We start from the raw sequence: 20,160 nt of genomic DNA, 5'->3' as shown, positions 1-20,160 counted from the left end.
CTTTCCATACATCATGTGAGTGGTTTTAGTTGTTTCTGAGCCTCAGTAGTGTATATTGGGAGGCTTCTTCACTTCTATTTATCACACTGAGACATTGTCAGATACAGCACTTTCAGTTTGACACAAGCATCAAATTGTCATTAGTGCAGTGATTTATACTGAAGCACCTAAGATCGAGAACAGGATAATGACTCATATGTCTAGTTGCGGTTGAGATTTAGCACTGTAATAACCAATGCTTGTGATGAAGATTTGTAAAGGCGGCCAGTGCTGGGGCTTTTTTTTAACATCATCATTGCAGCAAGTTGGCTGCAATGAAACTAGTTAAATAGACCACAATAACTCCATATTTTTCTGACATTTCCGCACACACCAATGTCAGATTGCTGAATAATACAGCTATTTTGGTGATATGGGTTGAGGTTGTTGGGAATAGTGGGTAGAAAACATTACAGCAGTGTTTCCTTACTGCTGCAATGAAGGGAAATCTGTGGTCGGCCATCATAGAGATAATCTTGCGCTCAGCAAAACTGAGCTATATCGACTGTGCAGTTCTAATAGGATGTACGTGACAATGTTGTGCACCCGATATGAGCCATGTGCAAAGCAATCGTTGCACAGAAACTGTTTGCTTTAAGGAAATTAGTTCTTGATACAATTTCTTGTGACTGCAAGATTTAGAAATTGAGTTAGATTTTCTAAATCCATTCACCAGCCCTCCAACCCCTTCAATTTTCTGCACCCTCTTTAGGAGGTAAATGATGCTAGGATACAATTCGGTGGACACCTGCCTCTTTGTTCTGCACCAAGGGCCAAGTTAACATTTGTGGGTCCTCACATTGAAGTGCAAAGAAGCTATTTTCACCACTGAAAACATTAAAATGAAGATGAATCCAATCCACATCTTACGTCCACTCTCAGCGACCATACGTACCCCCAACTCCGCTTTGAGATGTATCAGACTTGTATTCTGTGTGGTTCACTAACATACAGACTGCAAATCTACTCTTAAAATTATCATTTTACAATATGGGACAATCTTCTCAATTTCCTCCTCTACTGCTCACTAAAGATGAGCTGGACGGTTCCACAAGTCACTTTCCATACATCATGTGAGTGGTTTTAGTTGTTTCTGAGCCTCAGTAGTGGGTATCGGGAGACTTCTTCATTTCTATTTATCACAACTGAGACATTGTTGGATACAGCACTTTCACTTTGACATAAGCATCAAATTGTTATTAGTGCAGTGATTTATACTGAAGCATCTAAGATCGAGAACAGGATTTATTTTGAATCTCTCATATAATAGTTGCATTATGGGGACGTGATGACCTAGTGGTATTATTGTTTGACTATTAATCCAGAAACTCAGCTAATGTTCTGGGGACCTGGGTTCGAATCCTAACAACCAGATGGTGGAATTTGAATTCAATAAAAAAAATTATCTGGAATTGCGAATCTATTGATGACCATAAAACAATTGTTGATTGTCAGGAAAAACCCATTTGGTTCACTAATGTCCTTTAGGGAAGGAAATCTGCCATCCTTACCCAGTCTGACCTGCACGTGACTCCAGAGCCACAGCAATGTGGTTGACTCTCAACCACCCTCTGAACAAGAGCAACTAGAGATGGGCAATAAATGCTGGCCAGGCAGTGCAGCCCATGTCCCACAAATGAACTTTTAAAAATCCCATTCCATTGGTGGTTAGTACTGCTGTCACACAGTGCCAGGGACCCAGGTTCAATTCCGGTCTTGGGTCACTGCCTGTGTGAAGTTTGCATGTTCTCCCCATGTCTGCCTGGGTTTTCACCAGGTGCTCTGGTTTCCTCCCACACAGTAAAAAGTCTGACAACACCAGGTTTTAGTTAAAACCTGGTGTTGTCAGACTTTTTACTGTGTTTACGCCAGTCCAACGCCGGCATACCCACATCATTCCTCCCACACTCCAAAGATGTGCTGGCCATGTTAAATTGTCCCTTAGTGTCAGGCAGATTAGCTGGATAAATGCATGGAATTGTGGGGTAGGGCCTGGGTGGGATTGTTATCAATGTTGATGGGCTGGATGGCATTCTTCTGCACTGTAGGGATTCTATGAAAATGTAATGGCAAAGTGAAAACATTTTGAATTATAATCTTAAAATAACACCCTGCTTTAACAAAAACGCAGAGAGATAATAATCCTAAAAGATAAACAGAGCACAGCATTCCAGTATGCCCAGATGGACTCACAGTTATAAGTGTGTGTCCACTGTGGTATTACTTTCCCTCTGCTGTCTCTTATTACTGGCGGCACACTGCTGAAGTTTGAGTCCCTTTTACCATGTTTCTATGTATGTCCTCTCTCTCTCTCCCCTTCACTTTGTGATCTGCGGGGATAAATCCACAGTTTGTTTCCCCTCCCCTCTCGCTAACTTTCTCCTCTTCCCTCTGATTCCTTCGAAGATATAAAACAATTATAACTTGGCTCTTGCCGCCGCCTCCGGGGGGGGGGGGTTCAAAGTGGAGCGCAGAGTGAGCTGGCCATGGGTTTTGCAGATGGTGCCTGGCACTGACACAGGGCAGTGCTCTGCAAACCTGCCTCCTTCCTCTTTCCGTGTGGTTCTGTCCCGCTGAAACTATATTTAAAAGAAAGTCTATAAAATAAGAGTGGCATTGCATTCTGCCAACTCCTGGCTCTCTGTCCCTTTTTTTTAAAAAAAAGAAATCCCATTCCTTTTTTTTTTCATCCCCAATCCCTTCCCTTTCTCCCTGTTCTATTCTCTTCATTGCCCTGCTGGTGTTTCTGTTTACTGGTGCCTCCCATTGCTGTGTGTCCTCTCTCTCCTCTCCCAGTCTCATTCCTCTATCTCTCCCTCTGTCTCTCTCCCCTCTTCCTTTCTTTTCTCCCTCTCGCCTGGCTGCGGAAATGACACAAAGTCACGTCACGGAGCGGACACCCAAGAGTCAGAGAGGAAAAAACACTCGGCTCCATTTTCCACAGGCGGCGGGGGACAGAGAGAGGGAGAGAGAGAGAGTGGGGGAGCCCGGGGCTCAGGTAGTCTCACTCAGGCAGCCGGGCCAGGTAAGGGGTGAGGCGGGAGGCGCAGTGTGCTTGTCTCTTTCACACACAAATACAGCAGCTCGCAGTGTGTGTGAGAGAGAGAGAGAGAGAGGGGGGGGGGAGTGGGTGCTGCAAGCAAAGCCCAGCTCCAATCTGCTGAGATATTTCTCGCCCAGCCAGGACACAACTCCTTGCCTCTCTGGAGAAGGGTCATGGCGCCACGCTGGACATGTCCAGCAGGGGAAGAGAGGAAACAAAAGCCCAGCGCTGCTTTTCTCTCTCAGCACTGCTGCTGAAGGAATTCTCCCCCTCTTTCCTCTCACTCAATAAGTTAGCAAGAAGGGATTGTTGCTTCCACTGTAATGTGTACAGGTCCTCCCCTGCCTTGGGAGGTTGCGTGAATTGAATGCGAAGAGGAAGTGGAGTGTTTTTTTTTCCGCTTTTGAGTTGTGTCTCTGGGTTTTTATTTCCCTCCCCTCTCTGGTTGAGGAGAGGCATAGTGTCTCCACATGATGGCCTGACACTCCCCCCTTCCCCTCTCCTCCCTGCTTCCCCTCTCCTCCCCCTCCCCCATGCCAAGGCACATGGCAAAGCCACTCACCGCAGCTCACATTTATGTTGAGTCAAAGGTGATTCAGTCTCATGGTGCCAACTTCTGTGCCAACTGCCCTCCCCAAATCTCCTTTGCACAGTGGCACAGTGGTTAGTGATGCTGCCTCACAGCACTGGGGACCCGAGTTCAATTCCCAGCTTGGGTCACTGTCTGTGCGGAGATTGTATGTTCTCCCCATGTCTACGTGGGTTTCCTCTGGGTGCTCCAGTTTCCTCCCAGATTCCGAAAGGCGTGCTGGTTGGGTGCGTTGGCCGTGCTAAATTCTCCCTCAGTGTACCCGAACAGGCGCTGGAGTGTGGCGACTAGGGGATTTAATGTAAGCTGATTGTGACATTAATAAATAAATTTCAAACTTTAACTTTTAAACTTTATAAACCCATACCAGGCCTTATGGTTAAGTGAGGTAACACCGCAGAGTACCAAAAGGTCATATAAGCATTTCCAGCATTCAAAGTAAAAGTTCCCTTTTTTGGAGTGATGACAGTCCATTCTCAGATAGGACACATCTTTTCCACTTTGCTCAGTGCAGTTGTTGCTTTTACTTTAAACATTAAAAAAGAAATGTGGTGGGAAGCCAGTTATGTTCAACACTACCACCTCCCCCCACCCCAACCAGAATGCCAACTTCCTGTCATGTATTTCTGTTACAGAAAATCTCAGTTGAACATTGAATGCATTAAAGTGCTAGTCAGCAGACAATTTCTCAGAATAAATTCATCCTGAGCAGAAGAAACTTCTATAACAGCACTTTTTCCCTGAATGTCAACAGTTTCATTTGGTTCAAATGGGAGAAAACAAAATAGGTGTGCTTTCTGAGAAAATAAAATAGGTGTGTTTTACAAGAAATAAAAAGTGGATTTTTTTTCATTTAAACCTAACAGTCTAGAAGATTTAGAGAAATTGCATATAAGTGACTCTTTTTTCTCAGACTTTTGTCATTCATTTTGCAAGAACGAGTGTGCTTAATTCCGCAGCCAAATTAACCATTGAACTAAGAACATTACGGCACAGGAACAGGCCCTTCGGCCCTCCAAGCCTGCACTGACCATGCTGCCTGACTTTAACTAAAACCCTCTACCCTTCCAGGGACCATATCCCTCTATTCCCATCATTATTCATGTACTTGTCAAGATGCCCCTTAAAAGTCACTACCATATCCATATCCACTTCCACTAGCGCCCCCGGCAATAAGTTCCAAGCACCCACCACTCACTGTGTCAAAAATCTGCCTCTTACATCTCCTTTAAACCTTGCCCCTCGTTGCATGAAGCTGATAAATTCAGAAGGGTTTATGTAAGGGTTAATGATTGAATGTATAGCTTTGTTAGCTGTTAACCCAGATGGTTTTATTAGCCGTTATTCACATACCTATTACGTGGGCTTTATTTGTGTTTTAACTGCAAAGTTCTTTATTCCAGGTGGACAATGAACATTGGAGGGCAGAATGAAGAACTTGGAGCCAGAGCACCATTCATAGTTCAGAATCTTTCCGTCTGCAAGGATGAAGAGTTAGGAACAGGAGCACGTGGTAATTTCCTTTACAATTATTATTTTGTGAGGAGTGAGGATCATCTTGACGTGATGGGATTTATGCTCTAGACTGATATGAAACACTGATTTGCAGACTTATTCAACAATACGTGGGCAAAGATTAGAAGAGAAGTACTGACTTTATAGCAGGAACTTGAATGGTTTAATTTTCCAATCCTTTGTTTTTTAGTGGTAACTTCTGCAGTTTTACTAAAGTTTCTTCATGCTAACTTCTTACCCGCCAGATGGACAAACGATGAAATGACACCTGGGTAGCACAAGCGCAGTTTATGATTTATTTGGTTTGTGATTGTCAGGCATCTAAATATAATATTCTGCATTGAGACAGAGTTAATGAATGTCGAAGAGGAGCCTCTGGGAAGAGCAATCATAATATATTCAAGTTTATATTGAGTTTGAGAATGATTCGGGGCAGCACAGTGGTTAGCACTGTTGCCTCACAGTGCCAGGGACCAAGGTTCGATTCCTGACATGGGTCACTATCTGTGTGGAATTTGCACATTCTCCCCATATCTGCGTGGGTTTCCTCCGGGTGCTCCAGAGAAAACCCACAGTCCAAACATGTACGGGGTAGGTTGATTGGCCATGCTAAATTGCCACTTAGGGTCCTGGAGATGTGTAGGTTAAAGGGATTGGTGGGGTAAATATGTGGGTTACGGGGATAATGCCTGGGTGGGATTGTTGTCAGTACAGCCTCAATGGGCTGAATGGCCCTTTGCTGCACTGTAGGCATTCTATGGTTAAATATGAAACTAGGATCTTAAATCTGAATAAAACAAACTCAGTAGGTATGAAAGGCAAATATTAGATTTAAAATAACATGTTTCCTAGTTGGCAGCTGGACAGACTGATCTACAAAATTACCTTGAATACATTCTGTGAATCTATCCTTTGCACTATTACTACAAATTTGGTTACTCAGTCGATATACAGATTAAAGAATCCCAAGGTTACTGTATTAGCCAAGTTCATGCACTTTGAATTTCTTAATGCGTATTTTGCTCAATACTACAACTACTGTTAGGGGTCCATAAACAAGCCCCACCAGCTTTGTAGCTCCCAACAAAATTCATTCTGCCTCTTAATTTTCTGAGCTGATATTCTTTACATTTACTTGGAAACGGTGTGGTGGGGGGTGGCAGTGGGATAGATAGGAGGGGTGGGGTGGGGTGCGGGTGTCTCTGCGGGGGGGAGGGTGCGGGTGCCTCTGTGCGGGGGGGAGGGTGCGGGTGTGTCTGTGTGTGGGGAGGGTGCGGGTGTCTCTGTGCGGGGGGGGAGGGTGCAGGTGTCTCTGTGCGGGGGAGGAGGGTGCGGGTGTCTCTGTGCGGGGGGGGAGGGTGCGGGTGTGTCTGTGCGGGGGGGGAGGGTGCGGGTGTGTCTGTGCGGGGGGGGAGGGTGCGGGTGTCTCTGCGGGGGGGAGTGTGCGGGTGTGTCTGTGTGTGGGGAGGGTGCGGGTGTGTCTGTGTGTGGGGAGGGTGTGGGTGTGTCTGTGTGTCGGGGGAGTGTGTGGGTGTGTCTGTGTGTGGGGAGGGTGTGGGTGTGTCTGCGGGGGGTAGTGTGTGGGTGTGTCTGTGTGTGGGGAGGGTGTGGGTGTGTCTCTGTGTCGGGGGAGGGTGCGGGTGTGTCTCTGCGGGGGAGTGTGTGGGTGTGTCTCTGTGTCGGGGGAGTGTGCGGGTGTGTCTGTGTGTGGGGAGTGTGTGGGTGTGTCTCTGCGGGGGAGTGTGTGGGTGTGTCTCTGTGTCGGGGGAGTGTGTGGGTGTGTCTCTGCGGGGGAGCGTGTGGGTGTGTCTGTGTGTGGGGAGTGTGTGGGTGTGTCTGTGTGTGGGGAGGGTGCGGGTGTCTCTGTGCGGGGGGAGGGTGTGGGTGTGTCTCTGTGTCGGGGGAGTGTGTGGGTGTGTCTGTGTGTGGGGAGGGTGTGGGTGTGTCTGTGTGTGGGGAGTGTGTGGGTGTGTCTGTGTGTGGGGAGGGTGTGGGTGTGTCTGTGTGTGGGGAGGGTGCGGGTGTGTCTGTGTGTGGGGAGGGTGCGGGTGTGTCTGTGTGTGGGGAGGGTGCGGGTGTGTCTGTGTGTGGGGAGGGTGCGGGTGTGTCTGTGTGTGGGGAGGGTGCGGGTGTGTCTGTGTGTGGGGAGTGTGCGGGTGTGTCTGTGTGTGGGGAGGGTGTGGGTGTGTCTGTGTGTGGGGAGGGTGTGGGTGTGTCTGTGTGTGGGGAGGGTGCGGGTGTGTCTGTGTGTGGGGAGGGTGCGGGTGTGTCTGTGTGTGGGGAGGGTGCGGGTGTGTGTGTGTGTGGGGAGGGTGCGGGTGTGTCTGTGTGTGGGGAGGGTGTGGGTGTGTGTGTGTGTGGGGAGGGTGCGGGTGTCTCTGTGCGGGGGGAGGGTGTGGGTGTGTCTCTGTGTCGGGGGAGTGTCTGGGTGTGTCTGTGTGTGGGGAGGGTGTGGGTGTGTCTGTGTGTGGGGAGGGTGCGGGTGTGTCTGTGTGTGGGGAGGGTGCGGGTGTGTCTGTGTGTGGGGAGGGTGCGGGTGTGTCTGTGTGTGGGGAGTGTGTGGGTGTGTCTGTGTGTGGGGAGTGTGCGGGTGTGTCTGTGTGTGGGGAGGGTGCGGGTGTGTCTGTGTGTGGGGAGTGTGCGGGTGTGTCTGTGTGTGGGGAGTGTGCGGGTGTGTCTGTGTGTGGGGAGTGTGCGGGTGTGTCTGTGTGTGGGGAGGGTGCGGGTGTGTCTGTGTGTGGGGAGTGTGTGGGTGTGTCTGTGTGTGGGGAGTGTGTGGGTGTGTCTGTGTGTGGGGAGTGTGCGGGTGTGTCTGTGTGTGGGGAGTGTGCGGGTGTGTCTGTGTGTGGGGAGGGTGCGGGTGTGTCTGTGTGTGGGGAGTGTGCGGGTGTGTCTGTGTGTGGGGAGTGTGCGGGTGTGTCTGTGTGTGGGGAGTGTGTGGGTGTGTCTGTGTGTGGGGAGTGTGTGGGTGTGTCTCTGTGTCGGGGGAGGGTGTGGGTGTGTCTGTGTCGGGGGAGGGTGTGGGTGAGCGCTGTAACAGCTCTTCCAGAGCTTACACTTCACACATGGCCTGGGGGGTCAGATTGCTGCTTTGTGCCTCTGGGACCTGTAAGTGCTGCTGCCTATTGATACATATAGAGCCTGGGGGACTTGGTGGGTGGATTCTGGGTGGGCCTTTCCACATGTGGGTGAGGCTAATACTTGGGTACACAGTTTAAAAATAAGATGGAGATGAGGAGATTTTTCTCTCTCAGAAGACCGTTGGCCTGTGGTAACTTGCTTCCACAGGGAGCAGAGGAGGCTGAGTCTTTGGAAATATTGAAAGCTCAGTTAGATTCTTGTTCGAGAAAGGAATCAAGTATTATGGTGACCAGACAGGAAAGTGGAGTTAAGGCCATTTTCAGATCGGCCATGATCATATTAAGTAGTAGAACAGCCTTAAGGGGCCGAATGGCCTTTGGCTTTCTTAATTGCTATATTTGTACATATATATATGCTTATTCAGTCACTGGAAGAGTTCTTAGCTCCAATCTAAGGGATTTAAACATTAAAACCCCCAAAGGATTTAGACCTGAAAGGGTATACACCTCACTGCATTAGGACAGACATGCCTCTATCTTGTGCATTCAAATCTATACCCCTCGGTCAGAGCTACTTACAATTCTTGAAGCCTTAAATTAATTGCCAAATTGTATTTATAAAACTTAATAAATTTTGAAACAAAGTCCTTACTCTTCCTGCTAAAGAGCCATTCTTATCTGTTGTCTGAACCTGTAAATATCTAAGGTACCGAAGTTGCCTGAATATCCTTCTGTTTTCACTTTGATGTTTAAGTCAACTACATGTTTGTTCACCAGAAAGAGGTAGAGCAAAATAAAGCTAGAGTTCAGATAGAGCTTGAACTGAGAAATCAATGAATGCTGTTATCGTATTGTGGGAACAAATAACTTGATATCTTTATGTTTTCCTCTCGCCCTCACAGCGACAAAGGTCAGTATTGACAGGGTCAAAGCAGAAATTAGCAGCAAAGAGGCTGATGTGGGTGGCTGCAGTCCGCATAGAGCCACAGAGCCCAGCTATGTACAGGATTCGGCAAAACGAACGCAGATACAGAATGGTTCTGCTGAGATGATTCCGGAAGGCGGGAGTCCCATTGTCCGGAAAAGGAGGAGAGTTATCCGTGAGGTAAGTATCATCTATATCGCAGTATATTTTAACCATACGAAGATCTTTCAGCCTTGTCATTCTTTATTCCAAAATAACATACTGTTTAAATGTTATTGATCTATATGTAGTTATATTTTAATGTGCTTTAACTTAGCGCCAGAGGCCAGGCTTTGGAGTACTGATGCACTTTCATGCGCTGTGGTCAAATGTAGGTTGGATTCCACTTTTTACGAAGCTCTTGGTCACAGTTGTGTTGCTGTTGAGTTGGGAGAAGTTCATGGCGACTGACTGGAACTGGACATCCCAGCTCTGATCTTCATGGCCACTGTTGTGGACCTCTCAGGAACCCAGTTGACCCAATCTCTCCTCATACAACAGCCCTACCATCCCCAGAACCTTTGTGACATTCCCTCTATGGCAAGTATATTATTGCTTAGATAAGGAGACCAATACTGCACAATATCTCAGGTGTGCTCTCACCCAGGCCCTGTATAGCTGCAGTGAGACATCCTTGCTCCTGTTCTCAGATCCTCAGGTATCTCAATAGCGTACATATTTGTCACAGTTATTTCAAAGAAACACTAAGTTCTTCCCCTCTTTGTGTTTCAATTTTAAAAAATTAATTCATGAGATATAGGCATCGCTGGTTTGACCAGCCCATCCCTATATGTATATGTATCAATAGGCACCAGCACTTCCAGACCCACGAGGCACAAAGCAGCAATCTGAGCCCCCAGGCCATCCATGTATGAAGAGAAGCTCTGGGAGAGCTGTACACCCTCCACCAGTACAGAGTCACCCTCCACCAGTACAGAGTCACCCTCCACCAGTACAGAGTCACCCTCCACCAGCAGTCAGACATCCTTGCTCCTATTCTCAGGTCCTCAGGTATCTCAATAGGGTACATATTTCTCACAGTTATTTTAAAGAAACGCCCTCCACCAGCATGGTGACAACCCCCCTCCCCCCCCCCCCCCGCACAGAGACGCCCGCACCCTCCCCCCCCGCACAGAGACGCCCGCACCCTCCCCCCCCGCACAGAGACGCCCGCACCCTCCCCCCCTGCACAGAGACACCCGCAACCTCCCCCCCCGCACAGAGACACACCCGCACCCTCCCCCCCCGCACAGAGACGCCCGCACCCTCCCCCCCCCGCACAGAGACACCCGCAACCTCCCCCCCCGCACAGAGACGCCCGCACCCTCCCCCCCCGCACAGAGACGCCCGCACCCTCCCCCTCCCCCCCCCCGCACGGAGACGCCCGCACCCTCCCCCTCCCCCCCCCCGCACGGAGACGCCCGCACCCTCCCCCTCCCCCCCCCCGCACGGAGACGCCCGCACCCTCCGCCCCCGCACAGAGACGCCCGCACCCTCCGCCCCCGCACGGAGACGCCCGCACCCTCCGCCCCCGCATGGAGACGCCCGCACCCTCCCCCCCCAGCACGGAGACACCCACCCTCCCCCTCCCCCCCGCACGGAGACACCCACCCGCCCCCTCCCCCCCGCACAGAGACACCCACCCTCCCCCTCCCCCCCGCACGGAGACACCCACCCGCCCCCTCCACCTCTGCAAGGAGACACCCATCTGCACCCTCCCCCCACCCCCCGCACGGAGACACCCACCCGCACCCTCCTCCCCCCCGCACGGGGACACCCGCATCTTCCATCTGCACAGAGACACCCGGACAGGGACACCTGCACCCTCCCCCTGCACAGAGAACCCACCCGCACCCTCCGCCCGTACAGAGACACCCTTGAACTCAGTGGCCGTTTCAGAGGAATTCATCACATTGCTGTAGTTCTGGAGTCAAGGCACATTTCCTTCCCTAAAGGACATTATGAGCCAGATGAGCCAGTGAGCCAGATGAGTTTTATTAAATGATAGCGGTTTCATGGTCAACATTTAAACTTTTAGTTCCAGATTTTTATTGACTTCAAATTTCACCAACTGCTGTGGTGGGATTGGAACATAGATCCCCAGAGCATCACCCTGGCTCTTGGCATTACTTGTCCAGTGACGATACTACTTGGCCATCGCCTCTCTGCAGCTCGTGTAGTTGGATTGTTATGTAATGGAGTAACAGTTTTTCAATTTAGGGGAGGCAATGGCCTAGTGATCTTATTGCTAGACCGTTAATCCAGAAACTCAGCTAATGATCTGGGGACACGGGTTCAAATCCCACCATGGAAGATGGTGGAATTTGAATTCAATAAAAGATATCTGGAATTAAGAATCTGCTGATGACCATGAAACCATTGTCGATTGTCAGAAAAAACCCATTTGGTTCACTAATGTCCTTTAGGGAAGGAAATCTGCTGTCCTTACCCGGTCTGGCCTACATGTGACTCCAGAGTCACAGCAATGTGGTTGACTCTCAACTGCCGTCTGACCAAGGGCAACTAGGGATGGGCAATAAATGCTGGCCAGCCAGCGACACCCATACCCACAAATGAATAACATATCCAGTTAGCTGTGGCATGACCTGCCTCCAGCCTTTATAAACTGAATATCATTTAAACAAAACAAGCAAAGAAATGTTGGGAAACATTTGCTATTGGTTTGTATGATAGACATAGTGTAAAATCTAAGGAGGGCAGATACATTTGCTTGTATCTTTGACTCCTGGCTCGGGTCACTATCTGAGTGGAGTTTGTACGTTTTCCCCATGTCTTTCCACCAGGTACTTCGATTTCCTCCCACAGTCCAAAAAAAAAGTGTGGGTTAGATGAATTGGCCATGGTAAATTGCCCCTTAGTATCAGGGAGATTAACAGTGTAAATATGTGGGGTTATGGGATAGGGGTTGGGTGGGATTGTGGGTGGTGCAGGCTCAATGGGCCGAATGACTTCTTTCTGCACTGTAGGGATTTCGGTTGTACAATTTTCACTAAAGGTGTTGTACTTTGTGTTTTAAGGGCAGGTTTGCAAGTTTAAATGGCATAGACGCTGCAGTATCTCCCCAGGGAAACTCTGATGATGCAGCCAAAGTGAAGGAGGGCACGACAGATTTGTTGATGGAATGTGACGATGGTCCTCAGGACAAGCCCTCGTACAGGAAGCCACTGTACAGCATCTCACACAAAATAGCAGAGCGGCGAAGCGTCCAGGCTGTGGATCAGCACTCGTCCCACGAGGCTTCGGAGCGAGCTTACTTCAACAGCCTCTCACAGCAGCGAAACCTCAGCGACCACCGCAAGAGTTACCCTTCCCCCTCGCCAGCCCAAGGGGCTGACGGTGACTTGACCCTCTACTCACTGATCCACAAGATGATTTTCACTCTCAACACCCTGAACTCTACCATGAGCCAGCTGCACAGCAAGATCGACTTGCTCTCGTTGGAGGTGAACAGAATCAAGAAGCAAGTGGACCCTGGCGAGCTGGTGATGGAGTTCTCGCCACCCACGGAGTACCAGCTCAACAACGCCGAACTCAAGCAGGTCCTGGAGCAGAGCTCCTCCACCGGGGACTTTGCCTGCCGCTTGCTAGTGCAGCTCTTCCCGGAGCTCTTCACTGAAGACCAGGGGGCCAGCAGGGGCTGCGACGCCTGCGGCAACGTGTCTGAGAAGAAGCTGGACTCTCTCCACCTCCAGCTCATCAGAAACTACATTGAGGTCTGTTACCCGTCGGCCAGGAACGGGGACGTCTGGCAGACGGAGTGCCTGCCGCAGGTGAGCGACTTCTTCAGCAGGTTCTGGGCGCAGAGGGAGATGGAGAGCGGCCAGCAGGACGCCAAGGCGATCGGTTTTTATCAGTCCGACCGGGTGGCGGAGCAGCCCCAGCCCAACCGCTACGCTGACAGCAACGCACAAGACGAAGGGCTGTCCTTGGATTCCTGCAGCAGCGCCAGCTCGGACTTGGTCCTGGAACCCCAGGAGATCAGCGAGTACCTGGACGAGGCTTCGTCTCCTGGAGAATTTGCCGTTCTGCTGGTGCGCCGGCTCTTCCCCGAGCTCTTCGACACGCGGTGTTTGGCCTCGCAGTCCAGCTGCTACGGCTCGTCGGCGAAGCAGCCGCTGGACCCTCAGAGACTGCAGGTTGTCCGCCGCTACGTGGAGATCTACTTCCCCGACGTGCAGGAAGACGAGGTTTGGTTTCAGCAGGTCACCCAGAAGGTGGACGAAGAGCTGGCGAACATGAATTCCGACGAGAGCGAGTCCGACGTCTTCAGAACTGGGAGCCACTGCTCCCCGAACCTACCCGCCGGCAGCGACAGCTGCGACTTGGATCGATCCAGCCAGAGGTCCAAGAAGATCTGGCTGATGCCCATCGATTTCCACAGCCTCGTCATCCCCCCCCCCGACTTTGAGGTACCTTGCCCAGACTACCTGCTCAGCAAGCAGCAGTTGAAAAACATCTACGAGAGCAGCCTGTCCATTGGAAACTTTGCCTCCCGCTTGCTGGTCAGGCTGTTTCCCGAGCTCTTCACGCTGGAGAACCTGAGGAAGCAGTACAACTGCAGCGGCTCCCTTGGCAAGAAGCAACTGGACCCGGTCCGGATAAAGCTCATCCGACACTACGTGCAGCTGATGTACCCCAGGGCCAAGTGCGACAAGGTGTGGAACCAAGAGTTTGTTTCCAAGCTGGACGAGAGGTGCCGCCGCAGGGACACCGAGCAAAGGCGCGTTTATCAGCAGCAGAGGAAGAAAACCATCATCGGCACAGTGAAGGAAGAACCCAACACCTCGGCGCAACCAGAGCCCGCCAGGAAGGAAACCGTCCTCCTGGCACCCGAGAGGACAGAGCGCTACCACAGGAACTTCTGCAAAGTGGCGCTCGACGAACTAACCGTGCCCACTCTGGATTTCCCAGTCCCAAACAAGCACCTGCTTTCCACGAAAGAGTTAAAGGAAATAGTCCAGGACAGCCTGTCCATCGGGAACTTTGCCGCCCGCCTTCTCGTCCGGATCTTCCCGGAGCTCTTCACCTCTGAAAATCTCAGGCTGCAGTACAACCACTCGGGCGCCTGCAACAAGAAGCAGCTGGATCCGCTCCGCTTGAGGCTTATCCGCCATTACGTGGAAGCGGTTTATCCCCGAGCCAGCAACGATCAAGTGTGGCACCTGGAGTGCATACCCAGTATCGACGAGAGGTGCAGGAGGCCTGACAGGAGGAAGTCCAAGGTGATGGGAAAGGCCAAGGCCACGAGAAATCCCACCACTAGAAACACTCAGGTTTAGGCAGCTTTTTGATGGCAAATGTGTGAAGATTATGACAGGCGTAGATAAGCTAAAAATGTGTTTTACAAGTGCCAGCTCAGAAAAGAGCACACTCTGGGAGTTCTCACCTATTATTTATTTCATGTTTAATTCATTTGTTTTCCGATCCCCAAACCCCGAATAAACGAGTTATTTGATTGGGTGCAGAGTCTCCCTACTGTTGCTATCGCAAAGCGAAAGGTGCCCTGCTATTGTTAGTTTCCTTCATTGCAGAGAAAGCTTGATTCTGTGTCCTTCCTCGTGCAGTGAACGTATCAGAAAGGGTCAGGTTTTAACTGGGAACTGGGTGACCAAGAAGGTGTAGGTGAAATCAGCCATGTTGTTGGGCTGGAGTGTGAGGCCTGACCAGTTTAAACCCAACACTGAGTCTTGCCTCATGGCTGGCAGGAATGTAGTCAAAACTGGTGGACCGCTGATTGCTGGGGTCCCACGGAAATGGTCCCCCCAGTGAGATGAGTTCAGATTTGGGCTGAGGTGGGGATTTGACAAGGTTGCAATGAAAGCAGGAAATGGGGGACGGGGGGGGGGTGATGTAACCCGGGCCTGGCAGATCCGAGGTAGGTTATATTGACAATTGCGAGACTGCCCAGGCGTTACTGAAGCCTGGGGTTAAAATGACATGTCTGTCTTGATGACATGTTTCAGTGAGGCCCCAGGCATGTAGGTTCGGGTGGCCAATCCTGCACCTGAATTCAGGGAAGTAAAAATAGCAGGTGGTGGGAACTCATTGGGAAAATGGTGCCAACACTCACTCTCCCAGCCATTCCCCACCATAGAATCCCACTGTGCAGAAGGAGGCCTTTCGGCCCATTGAGTCTGCACCAACCACAATCCCAGCCAGGGCCTATCCCCTTAACCTCATGCATTTACCCTAGCTAGCCCCCTGACACTAAGGGGCAATTTAGCATGGCCAAACCACTAACCCGCACGCCTTTGGACTGTGGGAGGAAACCGGAGCACCCAAAAGAAACCCATACAGACATGGGGAGAATGTGCAAACTCCACACAGGCAGTGACCCAAGCTAGGAATCAAACCCGGGTCCCTGGCGCTGTGAGGCAGCAGTGCTAACCACTGTGCCGTCCTTAACCATTCACCCACACAATTCTCACTGTGATGGGGTGGGAGTGATAACAACAGCCCTGTGGTGTACAAAATGAATATTCGATAACCTGGTACGTGGGCTGTTGTGTGATTATTGTGCTGACTTTTCATTCCCAAGGTCTGACTTCAAATCCAACTGCCAGTGAAAGGCACATTGAGTCTCCCCCGGAGGGTGGGCAGATGGATGGGAAAGCTGCTGTCTTACTACTGCAACTATAGTGGGTGCCCAGAGCAGCCTGGGGGTGACTATCCCTGGGGAAGAGGGCTGGCCTTCACTCTGCAGCTCCCACCCAGAGAAAAGCTAAGGCCAGCAACTAGCCCTGTTTCCCCTCCCTGTGTCAGAGTCTTTAACATGTCCTGATGTATAAATCCACAGTAAATGTGCTGAATGTGATGTAATGGTGCTGTTATCCTACTGTCTGAGGGAACAGCGACTTCCAGCTGTTTCTGTTACTCTTGCGTGCAGTTTTTTAATTTTCTTCCGCCCCATCTTTCACGGGTGGGAGTTTGACAGGTTTTGGTGGTGAAGAGGTGATGTGACGCAAGTAGGTGCCCGCAGGCCCATGTTCCTATGGAGATACAGACCTGTGAAAGGCTGGGCCCGGGGAAAAGCTGGTTTCCATGGAGATGCCAGTATGGGAGGCTAGTCTGGTGAGGCTTGTTTCCATGGAGATGGTAGTGTGTATGAGAGAGACGCTGGTCAGAGCTGCTCATTCCCGTGGAGAATGTGAGAGCCCCGACCTTTCACCCCGCAGGAGAGCGCGGCTCAGAAGTTTTGCCGGTTTGCCAAAGCGAAGGGAAATGTGGGAGGCTGAGGTGAGGAGAAATCATGCTGAAACCAGTTTAACATCTCATCGGGTGTCAGAAACAGGAGTACTGGAAACAGTGGTCACAAATTAGCCAACTGATCACCAGTTGGCAACACCTACGTGTTGCCTAACTGTTGTCTTTGAAACACAATGTACGGCGAAGGAAAAATACACTGAGATGCTTGAGCATTTTCCAGGTTAACACCTTAGGTCAGTGCTAGTGGTTTTACTCAGGAGCATAATAAAGAATTAAAAACACACCACACCACAGGTGGCACAGTGGTTAGCACTGCTGCTTCATAGCACCAGGACCTGGGTTCGATTTCGGACTCGGACGACTGTCTGTGCGGAGTTTGCACATTCTCTCCATGTCTCCGTGGAGTTACTCCCAGTGCCCTGATTTCCCCTCTCAGTGAGTTAGGTGGATCGGCCTTGCTAAATCTTGCCTTGGTGTCAGGGGGACTGGCAGGGTAAATACGTGGGGTTATGGGGATAGAGCCTGGGTGGAATTGTGGTTGGTGTAGGCTCGATGATGGGCTGAATGGCCTCTTTCTGCCTCTCCCACAGATAAGCCAATGTCTGTGAGAACAGTCAGAAGGTTTTTTTTCTGAAAGAATTCTCCATTTTAGTGCTTATAAAAATACCGTCGTGATGAATTTGCCTTTTGAGGATTTTGCTGCTAGACCGAGCCCAGGTTTTATAGTTTGGTTATCACTTACTCTATCTTGTTTCAGTCTAATTGTGTATAAGTTAGTTATTGATAATCAGCTCATGTAAATAATATTTTAAATAGAATTATTATCTTTATTAACAAAACCACTTGTGTTGAGCACTGGCAATTTTATTTCTGTTGGAACTGTGAAGACATTACTACCAAAGTACCTCGTAGTGACCCATCAATACGAAAGAACAGTTCATTCAACCTGACATTAATTTGAATGACTTTATGGAAATGATTAAATTCTTGCAATATTAACGATACTCTTTGACATTTGTGTGGTTAACCTACAATTTGCCTTTTATGTTGTTTGAAGCTTGGACTATCAACCCACATTCTCACCATAATCCTTTAATCCCTTCTTTTGCCAGAAATGCATCCACGTATCTCTCGATACAATGTGGTCCCACTTTAATGCACAGCTTGTCATCGTTTGGTACTTTCTCATTCTTACCATCCTCATTTTTAACTTGTGTGCCCTGGGAGGTGAACTTCACCATGGCAAAGAATTTGCTCTGATCGATTTTGCTCATTCCCTTAGTAATGGTGACAACACCAATTAGATCATCTCAAATTTTCCACTTTTCCAAAGCAAAATTGAATCCAAGTTTCCTATTTTGATTGCTGTCTCTGTATCTTTGATGTGATTTATTATTGTCACATGTATTGGGATACAGTGAAAAGTATTGTTTCTTGTGCAATATATAGACAAAACATACTGTTCATAAAGTAGATAGGGGAAAAGGGAAGGAGAGGGTGCTGAATATAGTGTTACAGTCACAGCCAGGGTGAAGAGATAGATCAGCTTAATATGCAGTAGATCCATTCAAAACTTGGGAAGAAGCTGTCGTCAAGACATTGGCTATCTCAATTTCTCTGCTGTTCTCAACCACTAACTTGTTTCTTTCTGAACTTGCTGCACTTTTCTCTCTTAGGATCAACCCTGACCTTTCATCAAACCCGCTGACAAAGGCAGTGCTGTTGTTGTCTGGCGTATGTACCTCTACCTCATAGAGTCTGAGTGCCAACCCTCGGGTGCTTCCTCTCACCGCCCCCCACATTACAACCCATCCATCGGACATCAAGCCACTGTTTCTAGGACTGTTAATAACCTCATCTCCTCCAGGGATCTTCCCTCCACAGCCTCCAACCTCACATCTCCCAATCTCGGACAGCCCCCTTTTGTTTTTGGGAAGAAGCTGTTCTTGAGTTGGTTGGTGTGTGACCTTTTCCGAATGGAAGAAGGTGGAAGAGGATATGTCCAGGGTCTGTGAGGTCATTGATTATACTGGCTGCTTTCCCCAGGCAGCAGGAAGTTTAGACGGAATCAATGGATGGGAGGCTAGTTTGTGTGACGGACTGGGATACGTTCACAACTCTTTGTAGTTCCTTGCAGTCTTGGCCAGAGCAGGAGCCATAACAAACTGTGATGTAGATAGAGTGAGAGATAAAAAAGGAGAGGGAATAGTACTAATAGTTAAAGCCAGCACAGCAGCTAGACCTGCTGTCTCACAGCGCCAGGGACCCAGGTTCAGCTCCAGCCTTGGGCCACTGTCTGTGGAGTTTGCACATTCTCCCCGTGTCTGCATGCTGTTTCCTCCGAGTGCTCCGGTTTCCTCTCTCAGTCCAAAGATGTGCGGGTTTGGTTGATTGGCCATGCTAAATTGGCCCTTAGTGCCAGGGGGACTAGCAGGGGTGGGGTTACGGGGCTGAGAGGAATTGTTGGCACTGCAGGCTCGATGGGCCAGATGGCCTCTTTCTGTACTGTAGGGATTCTATACAATCAGAAAGAATGCTTTCTGTGGTGCATCTGCTCAGGGGGCAGTAATATCTTTTATGGTTTTGTCCATGAATCAATCCTAAAATTCTTTTATGGCACATTGACAGATGAGAAATGATTTTTGTTGTGTTTTGCAAAAAAGACATAAAGACTACTTAAAAGATGGATTTGAATTGAATTTATATAGCACCTATCATGGCCACAGGTCACCCCATAGCACTTTACAGTCAATGAAGTGTTTTTTAAATGTAGCCTCTGCTGTAATGAAGAAAGCACGGTAGCTAATTTGTATGTAGAAAGCTGTAACAAGCAGCAATATAACAATGACAAGTCGATGGGTGGGATTTCCCGGCCACACTTGCTACACAAAATCCTGCCCGAGGTCAACAGACCTTCCCATGGTCCGCCATTCGATACCACTCCCGTGGCGGGTGGAACGGGAAAATTCATCCCAATGTGTTTATGTGATGTTCATTGAGAGATAGATAATGGTCACTACACGGGGATGACTACACTGCTTTTTATTTTCAAAATAATACTCTGTGATCTGCTACATCCACTTGAGAGAGCAAATGGGAGCTTGGTTTAATGTCTATCTGAAAATGGCATCTCTGATAGTGCAGTACAGGAATGTCAACCGAGATTACTGTGCTCAAATGATTTGATTTGATTTATTGTGAAAAGTATTGTTTCTTGCTCGCTGTATAGACAAAATGTACCGTTCATAGAGAAGGAAACGAGAGAGTGCAGAATGTAGTGTTACAGTCATAGCTAGGGTGTAGAGAAAGATCAACTTAATGCAAAGAAAGTCCATTCAAAAATCTGATAGCAGCTGGGAAGAAGTTGTTCTTGAGTCGGTTGGTACGTGACCTCAGACTTTTGTATCTTTTTCCCAACAGAAGAAGGCGGAAGAGAGAATGTCTAGGGTGCATGGGATCTTTAATCATGCTGGCTGCTTTGTTGAGGCAGCGGGAAGTGTAGACAGAGTGAATGGATAGGAGGCTGGTTTGTGCAAATCCCTGAAATGGGACTTGAACTGCCCACCTTCTGACTCAGCTGTGAGTACTGCCAACTGAGGCATACCCACACTGTAGTTTGACGTAACTCCAAAACTGAAAAATGGACATCCATAAGTGGCTCAAGATAAAAAAGCGTAGCTGAGGGAACAGTTATGGAAGCATC

General features: G+C 49.3%; 1 protein-coding gene across 2 annotated transcripts; it reads left to right on the top strand.

The window, feature by feature from the left end:
• Positions 1 to 2,762: 2,762 nt before the first annotated feature.
• bend3 (BEN domain containing 3) lies at positions 2,763 to 17,461 on the top strand. 2 transcript variants are annotated; one of them, XM_080192845.1, is made up of 4 exons: positions 2,763 to 3,064; positions 5,075 to 5,184; positions 9,169 to 9,371; positions 12,269 to 17,461. In XM_080192845.1, the coding sequence occupies exons 2-4, from the start codon at positions 5,082 to 5,084 to the stop codon at positions 14,528 to 14,530; spliced, it is 2,568 nt and encodes an 855-aa protein (XP_080048971.1). In that variant the 5' UTR covers positions 2,763 to 3,064; positions 5,075 to 5,081; the 3' UTR covers positions 14,531 to 17,461. The 2 variants fall into 2 exon arrangements, with proteins under 2 accessions (XP_080048971.1, XP_080048972.1); XM_080192846.1 differs by lacking the exons at positions 2,763 to 3,064; positions 5,075 to 5,184 and having other exon boundaries at positions 9,300 to 9,371; positions 12,274 to 17,461.
• The last annotated feature ends 2,699 nt before the right edge of the window (positions 17,462 to 20,160 follow it).

Source organism: Carcharhinus amblyrhynchos, chromosome 7, assembly GCF_965287045.1.
Source record: "Carcharhinus amblyrhynchos chromosome 7, sCarAmb.v2.hapA, whole genome shotgun sequence".
Lineage (NCBI taxonomy): Eukaryota > Metazoa > Chordata > Chondrichthyes > Carcharhiniformes > Carcharhinidae > Carcharhinus > Carcharhinus amblyrhynchos.
Note: the sequence above shows the minus strand (reverse complement) of the source record. Positions and strands in the feature narration are given on the sequence as shown.